The sequence below is a fragment of the Glycine soja genome, chromosome 3, assembly GCF_004193775.1.
Source record: "Glycine soja cultivar W05 chromosome 3, ASM419377v2, whole genome shotgun sequence".
Taxonomy (NCBI): Eukaryota; Viridiplantae; Streptophyta; class Magnoliopsida; order Fabales; family Fabaceae; genus Glycine; species Glycine soja.
In genome coordinates, this window is record NC_041004.1 from 7,494,965 (window position 1) to 7,520,213 (window position 25,249).

Consider the following 25,249-nt stretch of genomic DNA (forward strand, 5'->3'; position numbering starts at 1 on the left):
TGTCTCTTCTGATAAATTCTTTTTTCCTACACCTATACTCGCCACTCCTTTCATAGCCAATTAACACAAACGTAGTCCTTCCTCTACTACATATGTTTGTGTCCGACCTTAAAATTATCACCACAAATCTGTTTTCATGAGCCACGGATCGAGCCCACCGCAAAACATCCTCTCGGCACTCAAACACCTACAAAGCAATCCACATAATTTAAGTTTTCTACCAGTATTCATTTTATTAAATCTATGATAAACATTAACATTATAACATGAGAAGTATTGAACACATCTGAACAATCAACATGTGGTTCATTCGCATCACATGTTTCTGCATTTTCATAATCCATATCCGCTCATTCAAACATTATTTCATACATCCACTCATCTTCGTCCATCTAACCAACTCAAACAAAAAATGACCATACAAAAAAATTAGTAATTTAAAAGAAAAAAAGGAAACTAAATTCAAAAAACATCAAATACAAAAAATAAGTTTCTTACGGATCAACTTGATCCATAAATTGGTGTGACACTGTTATAGATTAAGTTGATCCGTAAGTCACTTACGGATCAAGTTGATTCGTATCAGTGACACACCAACTTACGGATAAGTGACTTACGGATCAACTTGATCCGTATGTGATCCGTACGTCCGCGACAATGGAACCACCTTCTGCGTACCTCGTTTGCTGCCTCCGACCACCGCAACACACCTTCACCTTCACCGCACCTAACCGTTCACAACGAACCAACGAATCCAAGACAATGCTGCACGAAAACCACAAAAATAGAGAAAAAAAAGTGAACAAAAATGACAACGTTGAAGCACAGGAAAAAAAAAGATTTTTATAAGAAAAAAAAAAAACCAGAAGCATTTTTGCCATTTAAAAATTTTGTTGGGTTCACCTAACCTAGCAGCACTCAACATTAAATAGGTGGTCCACCGGTGGATCATCAGTTTTTATATTTTTTTTTTACTATGTGAAAAGCCCATTTTACCCTAAGATAAAAAACCTATCTCTACGTTCAACTGCTGCTCCTCGCCGTCTCTCCTCCAACCTTTCTTGTTAGTCCCAAAACAAAACGACAGGTCTGCAAATAATATCCTTTCATCTCTTCCATGTCTTCTGCCTACAGTTTCGACTCTGATCTCCATGATGAGGAGATGGAGATGGAGATGGACTTTCTGCGTGAACGGTATCAGGAGGACAACAGAAACTATGATGTGTTTTTAAGTTTCAGAGGGGAAGACACGCGTGCTTCTTTCACTTCACATCTCTATACCGCTCTTCACAACGCGGGAGTCTTTGTTTTCAAGGATGATGAGACACTTTCAAGGGGAAATAAAATTTCACCCTCGCTGCAGTTAGCAATTGAAGAGTCTCGAGTTTCTGTTGTTGTTTTCTCTAGAAATTATGCAGAGTCGCGGTGGTGTTTGAAAGAGTTGGAGAAAATAATGGAGTGTCACAGAACAACAGGGCAAGTGGTAGTGCCAGTGTTCTATGATGTAGATCCCTCTGAAGTACGTCATCAAACAGGCCACTTTGGAAAAGCATTTCGAAACCTTGAGAACAGACTTTTAAAAGTGGAAGAGGAAGAGCTGCAACGATGGTGGAAGACGCTTGCTGAGGCCGCTGGCATCTCAGGGCTTTCTGTTGTCCGAAATTGCAAGTAATAAAAACACTTCCAGCTTTCTCGTATTTTTACTGAACATTGTCTCTGGAATTTTAGTTTATGAAATTCATAACATGTACATGCATGAAGTCGTAGAAGGGAGATTGGTGATAAGATATGTCTCCTTGCGCAGCATTGGAGGGAGGCACTTCGTGAGGCTGCTGGCATCTTGGGGGATTCAGTCTCAGAATTCGGGTAATTGAGACACTTTATGCTTTCAGATTTTTATTGAACATTGTCTCTGAAAATAACATTTATGAAATTCATGACATGTATGACGAAGAAAAATGGACATTGCTAATAAAATAGACTACTTTGTGGAGCGTTGGAGGGACGGACTTTGTGTTGCCACTCGCATCCCGTGGTATTTAGACTCAAATATTTTTTACTGAACATTGTCTCAAGATTTAATTCATCATTTGGTGTGTATAGTTATAAAAACATTACCTTTTAGCTTTTATACTTAAAAACATCACATTCTAGTCGTTGTACGTACCATTTTTAATCCATTTTAGTCATTGCCAAAGAAAGGATTAAAAATTACATGTGTAAGGGCTAAAATGGGATGATTTCAAGTAGAGACTAAAATGTAAAGTTTTTGCATCTATAAGGACAAAATAAGAAATTAAATCATACCTAAAAATAACATTTATTAAATTCATAACATGTATGAAGGAGAGGAATGTTGATTGCTGAAAAGTTAATAGATCTCCTTGTGAAGCATTGGAGGGAAACACTGTGTGAGGCACTTTGTGAGGCTGTTGGTTTCTCAGATGGTGCAGACTTATATTACAGGTAGTTTTTGAGACACCTCCTGCTTTAAGATTTTTACTGAATGGTCTCCGAAAATACTGACTTTCATGAAATTCATAACGTGTATCAAGTAGAGAAATTGAGATGGTTTATAAAATAGAACCGCTTGTGGTGAATTGGAGTACGGCACTTGGCGAGGCTGCAGGTAGCATCTCGGGGGGTGCACACCTAAATTCCCAGTAATTGAGACAATTTCAGTTTTTAGATTTAGCTTAATATGTTTTTTATTCATAATAAATATTCAAATTTCGTGTATGATCCCTAATAATTTTTTTTTGTTTTGCGTTAATTCCTTAGTAAAACAACTATTTTATTTTTGGTTCTTGGCGCTTAGTTTTAGTCCCTGATAAATTAGTGAATTTTATATTTGATCCTTGAGAAATTTTTTCTATTTGTTATTAGTCGGAATTAAAACAAAATTTGCTAATTTATTAGGGAGCAAACAGAATTCGCTAATTTATCAGGGATTAAAACAAGATATCAAGGACAAAAAACAAAAGTGTTTTATTAGGAATTCAATGCTAAACAAAAATTTATTAGGAAGCAAAGACAAAAATCTGGTATTTATTAGAGATAAAAAATATATATAAAGCCTTTAGATTTTGACTGAACATTGTTTCTAAAAATAACATTTATGAAATTCATAACATTTATGAAGAGGGAAGTTTGCTAATGAGATAAGCCTCCTCATGAAGCATTGGAGGGAGGCACTTTGTGAGCATAATGGCATCCCATTGGTTTTCCTCTTAAATTTCAGGTAATTTAGAAACTTTCTGCTTTCATTTCTACTGAACTTTTTCTCTAGAAATCATGTTTATGAAATTCATAACATGTATCAAGTGTTGAAGAGGAGATTATAAGAGATTTTAAGGACTTAATGATGTCTTGGAAGGAAGCACTTCGTGAGGCTGCTGGCATCTCGAGGGTTGTAGTCCTAAATTACAGGTAATTGAAACGCTTTGCGCTTTCTTAGTATTTTTACTAAACATCGTTGTTACACATATATTAGTTTGTTACTAGTTCGTGGGTTTATTTGTTTGTTATAACCTCCTATAAACCTACTATACAAAGCAACTCAGTATCCACTTTGCTGTGTTGATCAATAAAAGAATTAGCCATTTCTTATTCTTGAATGGTTTCATGGTATCACACTATCACTATCAGAGCTCCTTTTTGGAACTCTGCTGTGCATAGTCTTCGAAAAATGCCTTCTTGCAACAATCTGAATGCGAATAATCCCTCTTCTACTCTGAATCCAGTACAAGATCCTATGAGCCTTTTCTATGTCAATCCAAATGAAAATCCCGCAGCATCAATCGTTTCTTCTCCATTGACTGGTACGAATCACCACAAGTGGGCTCGAGTGATGCAGTAAGCGTTGATTACGAAGAACAAACAGAAATTTGTTGATGGAAGCATCGGAAAACCTGATCGGTGTGATCCGATTGACAAAACATGGGAAAGATGCAACAACAGTTTGGTATGTTCCTGGATTATGATCTTTGATGCTAGGAGGAACTTGCGAGAAAGATTCTGATTCTAGGAAAGCATGGCTAACTCTGAACTTTCCTCTGATGCTAGGAGGAATTTTCGAGAAAAAGATTCTCACAAGCAGATCTGGTAAGAATTTCCAAAATTCAGGAAGGCTTATATTCCTTCAAACAGAATTCACTTTCTGTCACTCAATTTGTTAACGAACTCACAGTACTGGATAATGCTGGATAATGTTTTCAGTGAAAGGAATTGGAGCCTAAAAAGGCAACTGAGCAGCCTGTTGTAACGGGCCTCAATGGTGAAGAATACAAGACTCTCATTTAGCATGTGTTTGAATGAAGTATTTAAAGAGGGTCATGTAATTTTTTAGGGCATTTCAATTGATACTCAGGAAAATACAACTTTTGGATATCTACTTTCAGAATTTCATAAATTCTCCAATTTTTCAGTCCTTTGTTAAAATGAGGAATTTACAATTCCACTAAAATAGATGGAATTTCAAATTCCACCCGTCACACACCACGCGCCCTTTCCTCTCGGTTCTGTTGCCTATCAACGACAGAAGATTACTCCATGAGATCAATTTTCAGCAACCTCCTGCAACCGGACACTCATTGGAGCTCAATATTCCTCAACCAGGATGAGGGCACGAGTTGAAAACTCAACACTCAAGCATCGTTCGCTGCAGGATTCTGATAGACATGGCACATACATGACATCGATTGCTGCCAACAGGCATGTTTCTCAGTGTACACGTTCTAACATCATCACCACTGTCAATGACATCGACGCGGATCCCTTAACGTGGTGGTTTCATTCCTCCTCACCATCAATGCTATCAAGGTTGCAAAGCTTCAAACACGGCTAATGCTTGGTCTTCGACCCATCAACGAGAATGTTGCAGTAGTAAAAATCTTGGACCGTCGCTGTTGGAGAAGTTTCTCAGGTAGAAGGATATAGTGGAGACGAATCAGTTTTGAGTTTTGAAAGGATGACAAGCAGATAATAAACAATTGATCCAAATTAAATTAATAACCCAAACATCTTCAATTGAATGAAATTTGATATCCTTCATTTGAATTACTTTGCATTTTAAAATCTCTGGTATTTTAAAACTTTCTATCCAAACATAGAAGGTTTTTGGCTCACTGTGTCTGTTATGTCTCTACACTTGCTGCTGCCTACAGAGGAAAATTTGATTATAGAGCCCAAAAATGTGCCTTTTTTTGGGGGGGGGGGGGGGGGGGTACAAGGCAGGAGTTAAAGGATATTTAGCATATGACATTCATAGCAAAGAAATTTTGATATCCAGGAATGCTCAATTTTATGAACACATATTCCCTTGCGTCTTTCAGTCCATCTCTCAACCATCTTTGTTGTCAACGCTGCTATTTGCATTAACCAACAAAGACAACTACCTAAACATGTAAAGGACTATATTTGTCTGATCACTGCTACTAAGCCATCAAAATTCCTTTATCCCATTAGTTCTTACCTCTCCTATCAGTCATTATCCCCTAATCACAAAGCTTATGGCCTTTTCATTTCTACCTTAACTAACCCACCACTTTCACACAAGCCAACAAGGAGCAATGTTGGTTGATGCCATGCAGGCAGAACTTAGAGCTTTAGAGGAAAATCAGACCTGTTAGATTGTGGTTTGCCCCCGGTGTTCAGGGACGGATTTAAGGGGGTGGTTGCTTGCCCCCCTCCCTCAAGATTCTTTATCTACATGAGAATTAAAATAAAATTAGATTTAGAAGTATTTTTTTAAAAAATGTTTGTCTTCATCTCTCCCACTCACCAACTTGGTTGTGCTGCTTCCTCTGCCCCCATCAATAGCTGTTGCGGTGGCGGCGCAACAGGTGATCCTGTTCTCAGAGCTGGAGAGGCTGAATTGCATCCTTCTCCTCTCATCGAGCCACCCACCACTTCCACTTCCGATTCCGAGGAAGATCTCCCACCACCAGCAGTTTCCAAAAACCCTCCTCCCCTTCAGCCCCAACACTTTTCCTCCGAATCCGAAACTGAATCGGGATCCGAGACCAAATATGTGCGATGTTCTCTCTATCTAGACTTGCACAACCCAACCAATACCTCTGTGTCGTGCACAACCTCTGCTCCCAACACCCCGTGTCGCTCTCTATCCCTCACATGAATACGCGTGTGACCCACCCTATAACCTCAGGGCATGCGTGCGACCACGATAAACCAGATCTTGAACTGTTGTGCTACCTCCACCCTCCACCTTGTTGTTGTTGGGTTGAGTTTCAGAAAGTTATGGAGGGCACCAACAAATGGTTTTCCTGATAGTTTCTGAATTTTATTCCCATTGACAAATTATTTACACAATTTTTTCAATGCTTGTTGCAATTTAGTGAATGTTCATTGAAATTGAACATCCATTTGAGACAATTTATTGATTTTGAAGATTGTTGATAGATGGTTGAGATTTTGGCAAATGAAAGTTGTGAATTAGAAGCAAGTATTTTGAATGGAATATTTGCAGATTGTTGCTCTGGTTGATGTTGGAAGTTGTTGGGGTTTTGGGCATTTGCATACTATTGTGGTGGTGGTTGTGTCATAGTGAAAGTTTTTGTGGCTGGCGGCGATTGTGATGGCAGAAGCGGTTATGAAGGTGAAGAGGACCAAAAGGGTGGCGATGAGTAGGAGCATATTGGGGTTTAGGCTCAACACAGAAAGGGGTAGCAGATTGGGAAAAGAAAGAAAAAAAAGAAAAGTTTTTAACATGCAAAATGATGTTGTTTATTACTTTTTTTCCATGTGTAATCCCATTCAGACAAAAATCACATGTGGCACCACACAAGGCATGCTTGCGTGGTCGGTTAAAGGCCACGTAGGCAGATAACGATTTCGGATTAACGGTAGGGACTTGAGACAAATTTTTTCAAATATTAAAGACTTGATCCAAAGGAAAAAATTATTAAGGACCAAATGTAAAAAATAGGTATTGATCAGGGACCAAAAACATATTTAAGTCTTTTATTTATCAAATAATTATTTATTAGAAGTTAAATGATTATGTAAAAAAAAAATCGACCCCCCATCCCCTTTAATGCATTCCTGGATTTGTCCCTCTGCCAATGTTGTGCCCATTGTCCGCCAATGGGTGTACAAAATTAAGAGGAAACTGGATGGATCTATTGAGTGCTAGGTTCAAGGCTCAGTTGGTGACCAAAGGTTAATTGCTACCATATTAAGGGTGTGATTACCTTAATACTTTCTCTCCAATGGCAAAGTTAACCATAATCCGAGTTCGACCTTTTGGCTTTGGCATCTATCAACAATTGGTTCATTCACCAATTGGATGTCAATAACACATTTCTCCATGGGGATCTAAAGGAAGTGTGTATGTGCAAGTGCCTCAAGTGTCACGAAAGAATAAGGTTTGCAAGCTTGTTAAGTAACTCTATGGACTTAAACTAGCTAGCCGCAAATGGTATGAGAAGTTGAATTTCTTGCTTCTCCAACTTGGATTTCAACATTCTATAGTTGATCACTCCTTTTTTATTCATCACACAGTTGATTCCCTTACTACTCGTGTATGTAGTTAACGTAGTCATTGTTGAAAATTCTATGGATATGATAACTTCGTTCAAGCAGATTTTAGATAATCAATTTGGCATCAACGATTTGGGCATTCTTAAGTTCTTTCTTGGTTTTGAAGTTTCTCACTCATCAACAGGTATCTCTTTATGCCAAGGCCAATATTGTCTCGATCTCTTAAGTGATGCTGGTGTTCTCAGTGCCAAACCTGCAACCACCCCTTCTGAACCTACCTTGAGACTTTGCCAAGATGTTGCCTCCTATACCTGACTTTCACACGCCCAGATATATCCCATGCTGACCAACAACTTAGTCAATTTTCAGCCCTCCCAACAGTGAGTCATTATCAAGCAGCCCAACACGTACCTTGGTATTTGAAAGGGAATCCCGGCGAAAGGACTTTTCTTAATTTCCCGTGTCATCTATAATACAACTCCCTGGTTTTAGTGACACAGATTAGGGTGGATGTCTCGATACTAATCGTTCTATGACTGGTTATTGTTTCTTTTTGGGAGACTCGGTCACTGGTTTGTTGGAAATCCAAGAAGCAGCCAACAGTGGCAAAGTCCTCATCCGTGGCAGAATATCGAGCCTTAGCTCAGCTACTTGTGAGCTGCAATTGTTGATTTTTCTTCTTCAAGATCTCTCCTTCACTTTTTCCAAACAGTCGGTGATCTGATGCAATAATCAAAGTGCTTTGTACATCACAAACAAATCCGTTTTTCAAGAGAGGACCAAGCATCTTGAGATTGATTTTCATGTTTTCCGCGAGAAATGTATGGCTGGATTAATGCCACTGCTACCCTAATACACCACTGACCAAACTGAAGACCTCTTCACCAAAAGTTTACATCCCAAGCATTTTCAGAAATTTGTTTTCAAGCTGGGATTGATTTCTATTTTCCAACCCACAGCATGAGGGCGAATATTAAACATGTATTAGTTGGTTACCGGTTCAACGGATTTATTTGTTTGTTATAACCTGCTACAGCCGATTTTGATAGTCCACTATATAAAGCAACTTTGTATGAATTATCCATTTGTTATTCTTTAATCGTTTAATTGTCTCTTAAAAATAACATCTATGAAATTCATAACATGTATGAAGGGGAAAAGTGAAGATTGCTACTGAAGAGAGAAACATCCTCGTGAAACATTGGGCAGAGACACTTCGTGAGGCTGCTAGCATCTCAGGGATTGTAGTCCTAAATTCCAGGCAATGAAACACTTCTGCCTTCTCACATTTCTTCATCTAACATTCAACATTTTTTAATACTTCAAATGTTTATGTACGATAGTACCGTAATTGTACAATTTTTAAATTGGCTATTAACCAAATTAATCAACCGTCATTTGTAATTTTTTTCCTCGTTACTTTTATTATTCAGAGGTCATGTTTAAAGCATTTTATAGAAAGGGAAATATTTAAAAGATGGAAAGATAGTTAATATACATGGTAGATTAGCAGAGTAAGAATAATTATGGCAATTTAGTGTTTATAAAACAATATAAAAAAATTAAGGTTAAATAAATATTTCCTTTTATTGAACTGAAGCAAGGTTGCCAAAGGCAATAACATCTGATTCTAAAAGAGCCAAAATCTGGGGAGGAGCGTCCTCAAGCCAGTACATTTCAAGAAAATTAAAAGCTAACGTAGCTAATTTATCAGCCACTAAATTCCCTTTCCCTCTTTGTGAAACTAAAGGCAGATTTCTCCTTCTATTCGTAAGAGATTCAGAATCCTTTAGAATTTCTGCCTGGTTTTTTTTTTTGAACGGCCAAAAATATCATATATTATAATAGAATAGTACCAGAGGTACTACGGAGATACAAAAGTAAGCCATAGGCTTAGGCTAAAGAAAAAAGCCTACAAAAACCTCCCCAACAGGAAACAATACAAGATCTAGCCACCCTTCCCTTACTAGGTGAATGCAAGAGACATGGATGAGGACCATTGTTGAAAAGGAACAGCAAAGCCCTTCTCCCATCCCCTCAACCAGGACCAAGTTCTAAAAATAGCGATATCCACCAGCTTTGAAATAGAGAACTGTTGATTGTTAAAAATCATGTCGTTTCTGCCTGGTAAGAGACAAATCTTGTCTTCTATGATTCTTCCATGCCATATGCAGAAGTTAACTATTAGTCTCAAATGTGGCGTTTGAAAAACACATGTTCCCCAGCGTCTTAATATCCCACCTGAATGTTATCACTTCTTCAATAAGAGGATCGTAGCAATATGGAATAAAGAGGCAGGCTGAAGCCAAATGGCCAAACCTGTACCAACTCCTAATCTTTATAGTGCATCAAAATTTACCTTCGTCTGATTTCCTGTGGGAGGATTCCAACTGATGTTCTGGTTTTGTTGCCTGCTATGCATCTATTTTTTATGTTATGCCAACGAGACCGTTATATCTATAACTTGTCTTGGCTGCAATTCCTTCTATGAGAAAACCCAGAGGGTTCTTCTCTTCCACAGTACCCAAATCAATTCAAAGACCCTTGCTGTGAAGTCTGGGTTGCGCTATAATTTCACTCATCCAAGCCTCAACATTTGAAATGGCAGAGCTTGGATATACCACCACATTTGATGCAAACCATATTCTCTTGACACCCTCACAGCCAATCAAAGCATGAATCGTTATTTCCTCCTTCTCTAAACACCATGGGCACATTGGGACGATATGCATTCCTCTTTTGATTAGGTTTTGTCTCACTCGGAGAATGTTGTGGCACGCCCTCCACACAAGGTTTTGGCATTTCGGTGCAATATCAGTTTTCCAAATCTCTGGACCTAAATTTCTAGCTATAGAACTTGTTGATCCCTCCTCATTTTGCATCTTTTTCATCTCACACCAGCAACCGGATTTGACATTGTACCTCCCATCCATAGAATGTCGCCATTTAGCTTGTCTTCCTTTCCCGTTTCAGTCAAAGGAATTCTGTGAATTTCTTCCTTCACATGTGACAGAAAAAGCATATTAATAAGCCCCCCCTTCCATTGTCTTGCTTCATGGTTAATGAGATCAGCCACTAGCAAAGGATTTACTTGTGATTCGTGTGGGACATGGTATAAAGATACATCTCCACTTTGAAGCCATTTGTCTTCATAAACCTCCACACTACGTCCATCTCCAATCCTCCATAACACTCTTCCTTCATTATATCCTTTGAGGCCATAATAATACTAGACCACACATAACTTGGTCTATGTCCTCTGGATGCGTCTAAAGGGTGACACCGTGGATAGTATTTTGCCTTTAGCACTCGGGCCACCAATGAATTTTCAAAACATATGAGGCCCCACCATTGCCTTCTCTTTCCACCCTTTTACTTTCTTCCACACTCTTTAACAAATTGGAAGACCTATGATTTTGATCTACTTATGAATGTGGACAATCCTAGGTATTTGTCATGACTTTCCACTGCCTTTACACAAGAAGCCTTGTTAGCTCATCAATTCTGGGACTAGGAAGATTTCGGTTACATGAGAGTTCTGAAATTTTAAAATTATTTCTCTGGCTTGAGGCTATTTCATGGGACATCAAAATATTCACTAGCCTTCTTGCCTCCTCCACCATGGCTCTACAGAAAATCAAAAGCTTATGTTGCGTTATAATTAATCATTCTAAGTTTCATCAATAATATGGGGAAGAATACACTTTAGCCTGTTGGCAATAGTTTTTGTAATAATCTTAAACACAACATTACAAAGGCTAATAGGTCTAAACTCACTGGCATGAGGGGGATTTTTTACCTTTTGGATAAGAGTCTTATTTATCATAGAAGGGTCTTGGTCGATCACCATTCAAAATATTCAGGGCCATGTTTATGACGTCCTCTCTAATAATATATGCCAAAACTTCTGATAGAATAAAACTGGATTGCCATCTTCCCCGGGAGCTTTGGTGGGGTGCACTACTCTAAGGCTTCATAAATCTCCTCTCTTGAAAACTCCACATCCAGAAAGTATCACATCTCTCAATAATTTCTCCCCTCCACAAGGCTTGCAATTTCTGTCATGTCATGAGGCGGAGATGAGGTAAAAAGATCAGAGAAATACTTTGTTAATACCTCACCAATGTCCTCTGCATTCCTATACACATTTCCATCATCATCCTGAATCTTCTTTGTGGTATTGACTTGCTTTTGGTGGGATGTTTTTCTATGAAAGAAAGTTGTGTTCCTATCCACATACATCAACCACTCCACCTTCAACCTCTTCTTCCAAAGGACCTCCTCAAGCCTTAAAGGCTCCTCCAACTCACCTTCAATCTCAACTTTTGTGTTTGTTAAGAAACTGACCTGGGGGCTGTGTTGAATCTTATACAGTTTCTTTCAAAGCCTTTTGATTTTTTGAGACAAATTTCCAAACCTTTGTGACCCATACTCATCTAAATTCACCCCTAGCTGGGTAATATTTTGTGTATTTATGCTATTAGTAGTTGGAAGATTCTTTCACTCAAACCTTTTTTGTCTTTGAACGCCTTCATCACATTGGAAGATTCTTTGTATGAATCTTTCCCACCAACCAAAACCCTTCATCTTTACTCCTTTCTCCCACTTCAGGTATTTTGACTATCTCCCCCTCCTCCTCGAAATCAACATCTTTCATATTCTTCATTTTGTGAAATTCAAGTAGGCAGACCTGAGAAAAGACAAGAACAGTTGTCTTGAGATTTGAGAAAAATCTTACTGCTCACGACTAGAGAAACCCTAGCAAAGCCTTCAAAGGAAGATTAAAACAATATAAACATAAATTTCAAATTAACTAATATTTATAATTAATTAGATATCAATAATGATGGTTAACTGTATTTTTAGGAAATCATCAATCAAACATTGTTTAAAGTAGTACAAAAACAAGAGCTTGTTTGTTCATTGTACATATTTATTTTTTGTTTTTAAATAACAAAACAAAATGTTTGATAAAATTAATTTGGGATATTTTAAAAAATAATCTTGGTTTTAGTTTTTAAAATTGAAAGTGAACAATTTATGATTTTTCTCTTTTGTTAATTACTCGTATTCTTGGTTTAAATACAATTTTGGTCCACCTATTTTTTTCAATCCGTAATTTTGGTCTATCTATTTTAAAATAAAAATATTTCATTCATTTATTTTAAGAAATTCTCAATGAAACCCTCGACCTAACGTCTTCATTTATGGTACCATAAAAATGTGTTAATTAATTAAAGTGAATGAAATAAATGTAGGTAAAATTCAAAGATATACATAAATTATGATTTTTTTAAAATAATAGATCAAATGTCTTTATTTTAAAATAGTATAACCAAAATTGTAGGTGGACTAAAATTATATTTAAGCATTTCTTATTTTTGTTGCTTCATCTTCTTCTTCCATTAACTTTATTTTTTCCCGTTCTAAATATTAGGTATTGACAAATGTTCGGCAAAAAAGTTTTCAAAACCAAAAAATAAAATCAGAATCAAACACACTCTAAGAACTATAATAGATTTATCATTTTGTCATATATATTTTATAGAAATGTTAGTAAGTACCATGCAATGGATGAACCTAATGGAGAACAACAGACGCTTGTACAATTGTAACTTTTTACTCAAATTTCTCTTAAATTTTGATGCATATTTGGACACACCTTTTCTTTGTTTTTATTATGTTTTTTATTATAGGAATGAAAGTGAGGCTATCAAAACTATTGTTGAAAACATTACGCGTTTGTTAAACAAGACAGAGTTGTTCGTTGCTGATAATCCAGTCGGCATAGAACCACGAGTCCAGGAAATGATTGAACTATTAGACCAAAAACAATCAAATGATGTTCTAATACTCGGGATGTGGGGGATGGGAGGCATTGGTAAAACGACTATTGCAAAAGCCATTTACAATAAGATTGGCCGCAATTTTGAGGGAAAAAGCTTCCTCGCACATATTAGGGAAGTTTGGGAGCAAGATGCTGGTCAAGTATATCTACAAGAACAACTTCTATTTGATATCAAAAAAGAAACAAACACAAAGATACGTAATGTTGAATCAGGAAAAGTTATGTTAAAAGAACGACTTCGCCATAAAAGGGTACTTCTTATACTTGATGATGTAAATAAATTGCATCAATTGAATGTTTTGTGTGGAAGTCGTGAATGGTTTGGTTCAGGGAGTAGAATAATCATCACAACTAGAGATATGCATATACTTAGAGGGAGAAGAGTTGACAAAGTGTTCAGAATGAAAGGAATGGATGAAGATGAATCTATTGAGCTTTTTAGTTGGCATGCATTTAAGCAAGCAAGTCCAAGAGAAGATTTTATTGAACTTTCTAGAAATTTAGTTGCTTATTCTGCGGGATTGCCACTAGCTCTTGAAGTCCTTGGGTCCTATTTGTTTGATATGGAGGTAATAGAGTGGAAGAATGTATTGGAGAAACTCAAGAAAATTCCTAATGATGAAGTACAAGAGAAATTAAAAATAAGCTATGATGGTTTAACTGATGATACAGAGAAAGGAATATTCCTTGATATAGCTTGTTTCTTTATAGGAATGGACCGGAATGATGTTATACATATCTTAAATGGTTGTGGGCTTTGTGCAGAAAATGGAATACGTGTCTTGGTAGAAAGAAGCCTTGTAACTGTAGATTATAAGAACAAGCTTGGAATGCATGATTTGCTGCGAGACATGGGAAGAGAAATCATTCGTTCAAAAACACCAATGGAGCTTGAGGAGCGTAGTAGGTTATGGTTTCATGAAGATGCGCTTGATGTATTATCAAAAGAAACTGTAAGACTTCCATCTATTATTTTTTTATTTATTTAAAATATCCAAAGCTAATGGATACAACTAACACATTTATGAGTCAGTTCTTAATATTCATTTGTGCGATTGATTGTCACAAGAATTTTGAAAATTGGTTTGGTTGTGAATTGGTTTTTGCTTCTTAGCTCCTAAAACAAATGATGGGTTTTCTCACAAGAGTTTTAACTACCATATATCTTTTTAGCTACGCATGTTTTACCCTTTCGTTTTTTCGATCATAGGGAACAAAAGCTATTGAGGGACTGGCTTTGAAGTTACCAAGAAATAATACAAAATGTTTGAGCACTAAAGCTTTTAAGGAGATGAAAAAACTCAGGTTGCTTCAACTTGCTGGTGTACAACTGGTTGGAGATTTCAAGTATCTTTCCAAAGATCTTAGATGGCTTTGTTGGCATGGATTTCCTTTAGCATGCATACCAACAAACCTTTATCAAGGAAGTCTAGTTTCTATTGAGCTAGAAAACAGCAATGTTAATCTTTTGTGGAAAGAAGCCCAGGTATTAATTTAGTTTTTTGCAATTCATTAGTATTTTTTTTCTCTTCTTTATGGTGTAATTTAAATTGTCTCAAATGTTAATACTATTTCACTATATAGTGCTTTTAGACAAATTTCATCAATGTTTTTCTCAGCCTCTCTTATATTGCAAGTACTTCTGTAAAAGTTTAAGTTTAAATAAAAGATTTAATTATTAATATGCTCCTTTTATTTATTTAGAATATTTAATTAGGTCATTTTATTTCTGAAAGTTTCAATCAAGTCTTTTATTTTTTTTAAATGTCTCAATGTGATCTTTTTTGTCTAATTGAGACTTACGACGTTAAGTTGCAAGCTCCTTGAAAAGAATCACATTGAGATATTTTAAAAAAATAAAGGATTTGATTGATAATTGAATATTCTAAATAAATAAAGAGATCAAATTGATAATTAAGTCTAACTAAAATGAACGTTTATATATTCATATTCTAATACAAGCTCTAGCCTCCCTTTTATACGGTAAACCCAGTAAGCCTAAAATAGGAAATGATCAAGATACCAACATTTATTTTTTTCATATCCTAAAATATCTAAATCAACATTTAGCAAAAAAAAAAATTATGCTAAACCACAAAAATTGAGGCTAAATGAACATTTAGCAAAAAAAAAATTGTGCTTGAGCCAACACTAAATAGCGTCAACTAAGTTGACTTATAGAAAACACTATTATGAGTCTATTTGTATTTGTGGTATTTACTAGACGACATTTATTAGTGTCAAATTAGATTATGTTAATTTTAGTGTTGACTTAATTCGTGCTAATAGTGTAGGTTAGACCTTGGAAACACAAATCTAAACCTTGAAGCATCTCCATTTTTGTGCTGGCATAGCTGACACAAATAAATTTATATGCAATCTATAGCGATTATTTGACCTGAATTAAGTCAATGCTATGTTACAATAGATAGTGTAGGCATTGTTGTGTTGGTGTTAAATTTTATGGCTATTTTGTTCTTTACTTGTGATACCACCATTTAATGATGCATTAGAACTTTAATTCCAATGCTAAAGTTTACGAATATTTTCCTCTTGTAGTGATATCCTCAACATGCATAAGCAATATAAAAAAATTGCATTGCCACATCATATAAAAACTCAAAATTCTTGATAATGATTGTATGTATGAAACTTTGGTATAACAACAATAAAGTCTTATTTTTCATTAGGTAAGAGTAAAACCTTGATACATTAAATTAAAAGTTTTACCCTCAATGTAATTCAAAATTTAATTTTTTTAAGATTATCTATTATCTAATAAAATAGATTTTGTATGTTTATTATGAATTTACATTATAGTTTTTTTTAAAAAAACATGAGACGGAGCTTATGACCTCCTCTTCAAATAATTAAATATAATAAAAACAAAGGAGAGGTAAGGTAGGAGTTGCAATTTTTACTAATTGATCAAAGAAGCCATAAAATGCTCATAAAAACTTATAGGCAAAATTGTAAAATTGGTCCTCCACTTTATCTCTAATTTCGGATTTGGTCCTCCAGTTTTTTAATTCATGAATTTGGTCTTTCTATTTTGTAAAATTGTGCAATGTTGGTCCCCCATGACACAATTGGACGTTAACCGTTAACAAATGATGTTGACTGTCACGTGTCACGTTCTTATTGGATAATGACTGTCACGTGTCATGTTCTAATTGGATGTCAACTACATGAAAGATGAAATGCATTGTTGTTCTCAAAGGAGTTATATATATATATATATATATATATATATATGTATATCCTTGGGTGGAAGACTTCAAAAGAAAAAGTAAACCTTTATCAAAATATATTGGCACTAAGAAATGGCATTACACAAGTATAAATATTTCACTTTCTATTGAGATGCTCATAACACAATGTAATTGATTCTATTTATGTTTTGAGTTTTATCTCTAACTTTAATTTTCTCTATTGTATGCTTTTTTTTTTCTTGTAGGTAATGGAGAAGCTGAAAATTCTTAATCTCAGTCATTCTCATTATTTAACACAGACTCCAGACTTTTCAAATTTGCCTAATCTTGAAAAGCTATTACTCATAGATTGTCCAAGGTTGTCCGAGATTTCCTATACCATTGGACATCTCAATAAAGTTCTTCTAATAAATTTTCAAGATTGTATTAGCCTTCGTAAGCTTCCAAGAAGTATCTATAAGTTGAAATCTCTTAAAGCACTCATTCTTTCAGGATGTTTAAAGATTGACAAGTTAGAAGAGGATTTGGAACAAATGGAGTCTTTGACAACCCTTATTGCGGATAAGACTGCAATAACAAGAGTGCCATTTTCAATAGTTAGATCAAAAAGAATTGGATATATCTCTTTGTGCGGCTATGAAGGATTCTCACGTGATGTGTTTCCTTCAATCATTTGGTCTTGGATGTCACCAACAAATAGTCTCTCATCCCGCGTTCAAACATTTCTAGATGTGTCATCTCTCGTTTCTTTAGACGTGCCAAATAGTAGTTCCAATCATCTATCATATATTTCTAAGGACCTTCCACTGCTTCAAAGTCTTTGTATAGAGTGTGGCTCAGAACTTCAACTTTCTATAGATGCTGCAAATATTTTGGATGCTTTATATGCCACAAATTTTGAAGAATTGGAATCAACTGCAGCCACATCGCAAATGCATAATATGAATGTTTTAACATTAATTGAATGCAACAATCAAGTACACAACTTAGGATCAAAAAATTTCAGGAGATCACTTTTAATTCAAATGGGAACGAGTTGTCAAGTCACCAATATTCTGAAACAGAGAATTTTACAGGTTTTACCCTTAATTTCTCTCTTATGTATCTAATTTCCTTATCTTTTGTCAATAGAACTATTTTTAATATATCAATTATATGTGGAAGTGTATACTATTATACGTGTTATATATATATATATATATATATATATATATATATATATATATATATATATATATATATATATAAACATGTCATTTTAAAATGATCATACACCAACATAGATTTTTTTGACACAGTCATCATATATTTTGCTATTAGTAGTTGTCTTGGCTTTAATTACTTTTGTTATTGTGTTTAGGAATTAGTTATACCTGGAAGGACAAATTAAAAAATATAGTCTTGCTGAAAGGAAAACTTTGTTAGTAATACCCAATTAAGAAAGAAAGTTACGATACGAGTATTTAGTAATTAAAACTATCTTCTAATAATGTGTTAGTCAATCCGTCATTGCGGTAAGAGCACGAAATCCAACATAAATCTGAATTTTACATTAGTTAAGTGTAGTACTAGTAACATCATTTTTATATGTACTTTATTTCATCATTAACTGCTATCATATTCAAAGTGCATATTTTAATGCGAGGTAATTTAAAAAATATATATACTTTATGTGAGGTACTAGTAACATCTTTTTTTGTATATACTTTATTTCATCTATAACTGCTATCACATTCAAAGTGCATATTTAATTTAATGCTACGTAATTTAAAAAAATACATATACTTTAATGCGAGGTACAATTTATTATTGTCACGATATAAAATTCAATATTAAATTGAAAATGTTCTCTCACTTTTCATTGTTTTTTCGGTTGGTATAGAACTATTTTTTATTCATTTTATGTTTATTTTGTTACGGGTATGGAACTCTTACTTGGACCAATGGATTTTGTTTAAATTATCCAAGCAAATATATTTATGCATAATTTAACAATTTACTTTTCACATTTATGATTGTTCTGAGTAGTTTTTGGGTAATCAAGATCATAATTTTAAATGATGAGAAAATGAGTTATTATCTTGTTATATCTTAAATTGTTGAATTAATTATATGGTGGTACTAATACATTGAATGATAAACTTTTGAGCATATATCTTCATTTTTACAGAATATGACAACTAGTGATGGTGGTGGTGGTTGTTTGCTCCCCGGTGATAGCTATCCAGATTGGTTAACCTTCAACAGCGAAGGTTCATCCCTGACTTTTGAAATCCCTCAAGTGAATGGGCGTAACTTGAAGAAAATGATGTGCCATGTCCATTATTCTTCCCCGGAAAATATAACTTCAGATGGTTTGAAAAATTTGTTGGTGATAAATCACACAAAGGCCATCATTCAACTTTATAAGAGAAATGCATTAGTCTCCTTTGAAGATGAGGAGTGGCAGGGGGTACTATCAAAAATAGAGCCTGGAAACAAAGTGCAAATTGTTGTTGTCTTCTGGAGCAAATTAACTGTTCACAAGACAACAATTTATCTCATATATGAACCAATGAATGAAAAAATAGAGCATTCCCGTGCACTAAATAAGAATGTAATGGATTCTAGTGGTGAAGAAAATGAATGTGTTGTTGGGACCATCTCTCTTCAAGTAGAATCCATATATAAGCCAACAAATGACATAATGGAGCATTGTCATGCATCAAATAAGAATGCAATTGTTTCCAGCAGTGATGAAAATGAATGTGTTGTTGGGACCATCTCTCTTCAAGTAGAATCCATATATAAGCCAACAAATGACATAATGGAGCATTGCCATGCATCAAATAAGAATGCAATTGTTTCCAGCAGTGATGAAAATGCATGTGTTGTCAGGCCGTTCTCTCCTCAAGTGGAATCCATAGATGACTTAAGATGTGTTTCAAAAAAAGGCTTGATTAAGCGCTTATTGAATAAGTTCTTATCATGCGAATACTTTTGTAATGCAAACTCAGAAAATAAGAAAAATCAAGGTTAAAAGATGGTGAAAGAATGTCAGGTCCCAATTGATTCTTATGGTGGCTGCAAATCTTGTATTGTTGCTTGTACTGAGATTGCTTTGGGCAGTGGATGATTTGTTTTACATGTAGATTGGTGGCTACTATTAATTCTCTAAATCTGATGGCTAAAGAATGGATGCTTGGGGAAGGTCCACTTGTTTTGGGATCTTGGTTTCTAAGGGAGTCCAACTTGTGCTTGATTCTGATGCCCTTGATTTTAATCCTTTGAAGTGAAAAAGATATGTGTAATCCAAATACTTGACAATTGATCAATCAAATGAATAGTATGCTTAAATAGAATTGGCAGGTGGATCAACTGCGTTTTTAGAGAAGTCATAAAACAAGTTGATAACCTTGGCAATCTAAGTATGTACCTATGTTGATCATTTCCTGCAGCATGAGATGCATGACTCCTATTATGGTAATACTGTTATGAGAGATCTTGCTTAGTGTGCCTGCTGTAATTCTTCGATCTTTTGAAATTTAATCTAGTTATCTTCAAATAAATATATTTTTTTGGTGAGATCATGTATTGTTTATTGTTTGAAATTTGAATTTGTATCTAGAAATTGGGATTTATTCATTTCTTTTTGGCGAGTTTCCACGTGCACATTGTAGTTTATTTTCTTTCAAGTTTGGATTTATTTCTTTGAATTGGAAAAGAATAAAGTGAAAAGAATATGGAATACAAGACCGAAATTTGGATTTCTTTTGAAATAGGGAAATCCAATTCATCCCAATTTTTAGAACTTTGTTTGTGGAAGATTTCAATTTCTACTAAAAGAAATGATGTTTGTTTCTGGTTCTCCATACAAGTGGAGTAGATTTCCTGGGTTCAAATTATGAAGTGTTCTATTTCTGAGAAGACTATTTATGCTATATTTACTTGTAGCACGTACGCAGTGATGTGGCGGGGATGAACATGGTTTCCAAATTAAGGGAAAGATTGTTTATGCTAGATTCTTGGTTCCTTCAACCTGACTTCCTCGACATGGATATTATTGGCATCTCTGGTAATGCCTTTTTCACTTTACTTGGTGCCCCTGATTGTTTGTTAATTAGCAAACTTGGATTGACACCATAGATATATTTGATGTTGATAAATAAATTTGCATACCCTGTAGATCTTTTTTATGTTTCCCTTTTTTCACATGAAAGTGGCCCTCCAATACTGTAATTTTATTTTCTTATTTATTTTGGTAACATCTTTGAAATTATATGATACGTTTTGTTTTTAAAAATATTTTATTGTTGATAGTTTTTCAATTATTTTTATTTGAATGAATGACTTGTGTCATGGAAGGTTGTTATTCTACTTGTGCAAGTAGAAATAGGTTGGATTCTTATTTGAGCTTGATTTGTTTTGCTTTCTATGTCATGTTGTGTTGTCCCAAAATAGAATACTATCTAAAGTATACTAAGAGCATTTTTTGTCTAAGATCTCAAATTGAAGATCTCTCAATTGTACGGGATCACGTACAATTGAAGATCTCTCAAAATCTCTATTATTTTTTTCCTTTAAAGCAACTTTAGTTTTAGATTTTAAACAAGGGTCTTTAGTATCTAAGATCCTAATTTGGAATCTATCACTAAAGTTGTTTTAGTGGTAGATTTATGTTTGGATCTTAAATAAATTTTTTGCTATTTTTAAATATTTAAATATTTATTAAATTAATTATAATCAAGTAATTAAATATTCACTAGTTGGTTTTTTTTTTCTCCTCCCTCTCTCCTCATCTCATATTGTACTTATTCTTTCTTTCTTTGTTCGCTTTTTTTTTTTTTTTTAATTTTCAACTCCCTCTCTCCTCATCTTATAAGTTGCTTCTTTCTTTCCCTCTTTTGTGGCCCACCCCTTTTTCCCTTCCCCCTTACCGCGACCCACACCCTTCCTCCTTCCCCTCCACCATGACCCCCCGGGTATGTCTATTTTTTGTTTGTTTTTTTTATCTGTTTATTTTGCTTTCTTTTTCTTCACCCCCCTCTGTTTGTTTTTTTTACTATGTACTCCTTCGATTAGTTCTGCATTTTGCTGTTAGGGAGAGAGAGTAATTTTTTTTTTTTGAACAATATAGAGATCTAGAGAGTTCTTGTACAAGAACCCATTCTCCATATTGGAGATCTGTCTAATTCTTTTGTTGAGAGATCTACTAAAGATTAGATCTTGAGCTTAAGATTTGATATAAAAGATGCTCTAAAAAGTAAGAATTCATATACAAAACAAATGAATGAACGATCAAATAGATGCTTAGACAACATCAGGTATGAGAGTATTTCAATTTATGAACTATGTGAAATAATAATAATGGAATCCGAAAACATAAATCACACATTTGTGATTGATCAAACTCCATGCTATATATATATATATATATATATATATATATATATATATATATATATATGAAGTGGAAGGATCAAATTAGACTGGTGTAACTTAATAATTATTATGCCATTGAATAATTTATAACCGAATAATATTTTTTTTTAAAATTTATTGTTAGATTGAAAGTTATTTTCACATAAATCATATATATGAAAATTTCATGTTAATCTAAAGTTATTTGTTACCTCATTCATATAGATTAAAGTCGATAAAATATAAATTTTTTAAAATATATTGAAATATGGATGATTTAATTAGATACTTATTCAATGAATTTTAATAAAATTTGATTCAGAAAATCTTACTAGTATATAGATATAGTGCAAAGTTTGGATGATAAAAATCACATTTTACAACATTTAAGGAATTAAGTCGTAGACATATAATTTTTCATGTACGGTATTTAAATGGTATATCTATTAAATCAATAGATGACCATATTTTATCATAATACTCATTGATTAAAAGTTCCAATTACATATGCCTTTGCAAAATTATTTTTTAGCATTAAAACATGAATTTTAAAAAAATTAAATTTGAAAAAGAGGATATTTATTGTGTCATGATTTCACTTGCACATTCATTGTTAATCACTAACACTTGCCACCTTAAATTTGCGTAAGTTTGTCCTCTCTTGGTTACATATTCTAGATGCATCGGAGGAAAGATCCAACAAAGAATCTTGTTAATAAGTTGCCAAAACCATTCCCTTCACCGCTTCCAAATCAAGAGCGAAAAAAAAATAATAATTCGATCGCCCAAAATCATTCCCAATTCCACACTAACAAAGTTGCAGTCAATTTTCCAAGTTAGTCTTCACAATTCTAGCTTTGTTAGCGTTGCTGGCTTTTTATCTTCTGGATTTTAAGTCAATGGAAAACCGTATAGCCTATCATTTCCTTCAAAGGAAGAAGCTGGAAATGACTGAATTTGGTACCAATTGGGATCCTTCCCACCAAATGATTGAATGAGAGATTTAAATATGAAAAGAAAATGACAAAATTGCAAGTTGCATGGGAATTTCTCCAACCAACTAGTTTTGTGAAAGGCACAAAGACTCCAGTCGTCTCAAGTTACCTATGGATAATGGGATTTCACTAGACGAAGCAGTTTTTGACAAAAAGATACAGAGTTCTTTGAAATCCATATGCTCCTTTGTTACAGGTCCTTCAAAATGGTTGGATGAGAAATCAATAGATGTAAAGATTGTAAAAATTTTAGCCAACTACATCGGTAAGCCTTTGTTGATAACTGTCACCCTGTCTTTGATAATACACATTACCCATTTGTGCATGAAACCCCTTCTCTATAAACTTTGATTCAGTTTCTTGTTCACCATGCATTATATATCTTTCCCAGGTTGTGAAATATTTTCCTGGCAGTTTACCGCTAAAATTGTTAAAAGCGATGTCCACAATTTGAAGTATTTCCCAAGTCTTATTGGTTTTCGAACATCTTAGGGAGCCTTGAAATTTGTTTTTCCACAAAACCAGGATACCAAGTGTGGATATTTTCTTCAAAAAGCATGGAAAGCCACCAATAATTTGATTTAATCCAAGGTCCAATACCTTTAACTTCAAGCAACACGAAAGAGAATTTGGAATTGGCCCATCGAATAGATTTCCATGAAGATTTAAAATCCATAGATTACACGAAGCTGGTATTGCATCAGGAATATGGCCTGTGAGATTGTTGTTCTTCAAGTTTAATACTTTAAGTGTGCCACTCATCCTCATTAAACATGAGATTATTGTTCCATAAATGTTATTCAAGGAAAGATCAAACACTTGGAGAGATGAAGCAATGTAGATGGAATTGGGGATGCTGCCATCCAAAGTATTGTTTGAAAGAGAGAGAAAAGATGTCAGAGACAGCTAATGACCAATATCTTGTGTGATAAAAGAGCTAAATTTGTTGCTTGAGAAATCCAAATAATTTTCTTGTTCAGCAAAAATAGGTAATTGCTCTTGAAGTTTATTGTTATGAAGGTCAAGGGTTAATAAATTGAAAGAAAGATTTTGCGAAATCAATGAACGGATTGTGGGAAATATTAAGGGCTTGAAGATTATGTAGTAGCCAAATCCAATGGGGCGCCGTTCCTTGAACCTTGTTTGCTGAAAGATCTAAAACAACTATTGCATACAAGTTTCTCAAGAAACCAAGAAAGGTTTTCAAGTTGCAGGATGCCAAGTTTAGATACGAAATGCTGGGAAGGGAAGACGAGCCAGCATTTGTAACATTCACATCAATTTTAAGTTGATGCATGAAAGGTCAAGCTCAGTTAAACTTTTAACCTCAAGAAGCTTATTCAGCTGTACTGACCCATTAAACTGGTTTGAAGAAAAATGGAGGACAAAAAGTGTATTGAGTTGGAGGATAGATGTTGAAAAAGGCCCGAATAGATCATTGCTACTTAAATCGAGGCTGTACAATCTAGACACATTTCTGATTTTGTCTAGTTGACTAAAATGATTGTGGAAAAGCTGAATTGATCGGCTAGTAAAAAGGAATCTAGGAACCCTCCTAGATGGATTATTGTTACTTATATCAAGGCTCTCTAGTCTAGAGGATGTCAAATTCACCATTTCATCCAATTGACTAAACTCATTTTCTGAAAGTTGAATTGCTTGCAGTGATGGGAGTGTAGAAAGGGATGAAGGAATCCTCCCAGTAAAAATAAGTTATAACTCAGGTCAATTTGGACAAGTTTTGTTAGGTTTGACGGTGAATTGGAAATTGTCCTGCTAAATCCACATTTAGAAAGATTCAATTCAGATAATTTCCTCATGTTACCAATAAAGAATCGAATTGCTCCAGACAAGTTTGTGTTACTTATATTTAGAGTGGGTTTGGATAGAAAATTTTAACGGAAGAAAGTAATTTATCAGAGAATTTAAATTGTTTTAATCTAAAATTCATTGTTTGGATGTTTCTTATGAAAAATTTAAATTTTTGAAATTTTAAAACAGAATTTTAATAAATAAAAATGGAAATTTTAAATTTTCTTCTAAAAGGTGAGAAATTGAAATTTTCTTATTATAAGTATCTTAAAAATATAAATAAAAGCCTAATTTTTTCAAAAAGATTACAAAGAAAAACCAACGAAAGAGAAAGGAAAAAAAATGAAAAATCGAATTACCTCCATTGGCGTTCATGTCGCAAGTTTTGCATAGCACTGCCAATGAAAGATAAAGAATTAAAATAAAAATAAAAATTTCAGGTTTTCAATATCTATACACCCAAGTCCCTATTTTTAGGATCT

General features: G+C 34.4%; 1 protein-coding gene across 5 annotated transcripts; it reads left to right on the forward strand.

The window, feature by feature from the left end:
* The first annotated feature begins 1,025 nt into the window (after nucleotides 1-1,025).
* On the forward strand, nucleotides 1,026-20,108 carry LOC114406100 (TMV resistance protein N-like). 5 transcript variants are annotated; one of them, XM_028368677.1, is made up of 13 exons: nucleotides 1,026-1,668; nucleotides 1,762-1,866; nucleotides 1,955-2,035; nucleotides 2,347-2,466; nucleotides 2,556-2,663; nucleotides 3,143-3,241; nucleotides 3,325-3,429; nucleotides 8,654-8,761; nucleotides 13,197-14,301; nucleotides 14,559-14,834; nucleotides 16,806-17,636; nucleotides 18,731-19,181; nucleotides 19,302-20,108. In XM_028368677.1, exons 1-13 carry the CDS (start codon nucleotides 1,118-1,120, stop codon nucleotides 19,577-19,579), a joined length of 4,218 nt encoding a protein of 1,405 aa, XP_028224478.1. In that variant the 5' UTR covers nucleotides 1,026-1,117; the 3' UTR covers nucleotides 19,580-20,108. The 5 variants fall into 5 exon arrangements, with proteins under 5 accessions (XP_028224478.1, XP_028224475.1, XP_028224476.1 ...); XM_028368674.1 differs by having other exon boundaries at nucleotides 18,731-20,108; XM_028368675.1 differs by having other exon boundaries at nucleotides 2,559-2,663; nucleotides 18,731-20,108.
* Nucleotides 20,109-25,249: the final 5,141 nt, after the last annotated feature.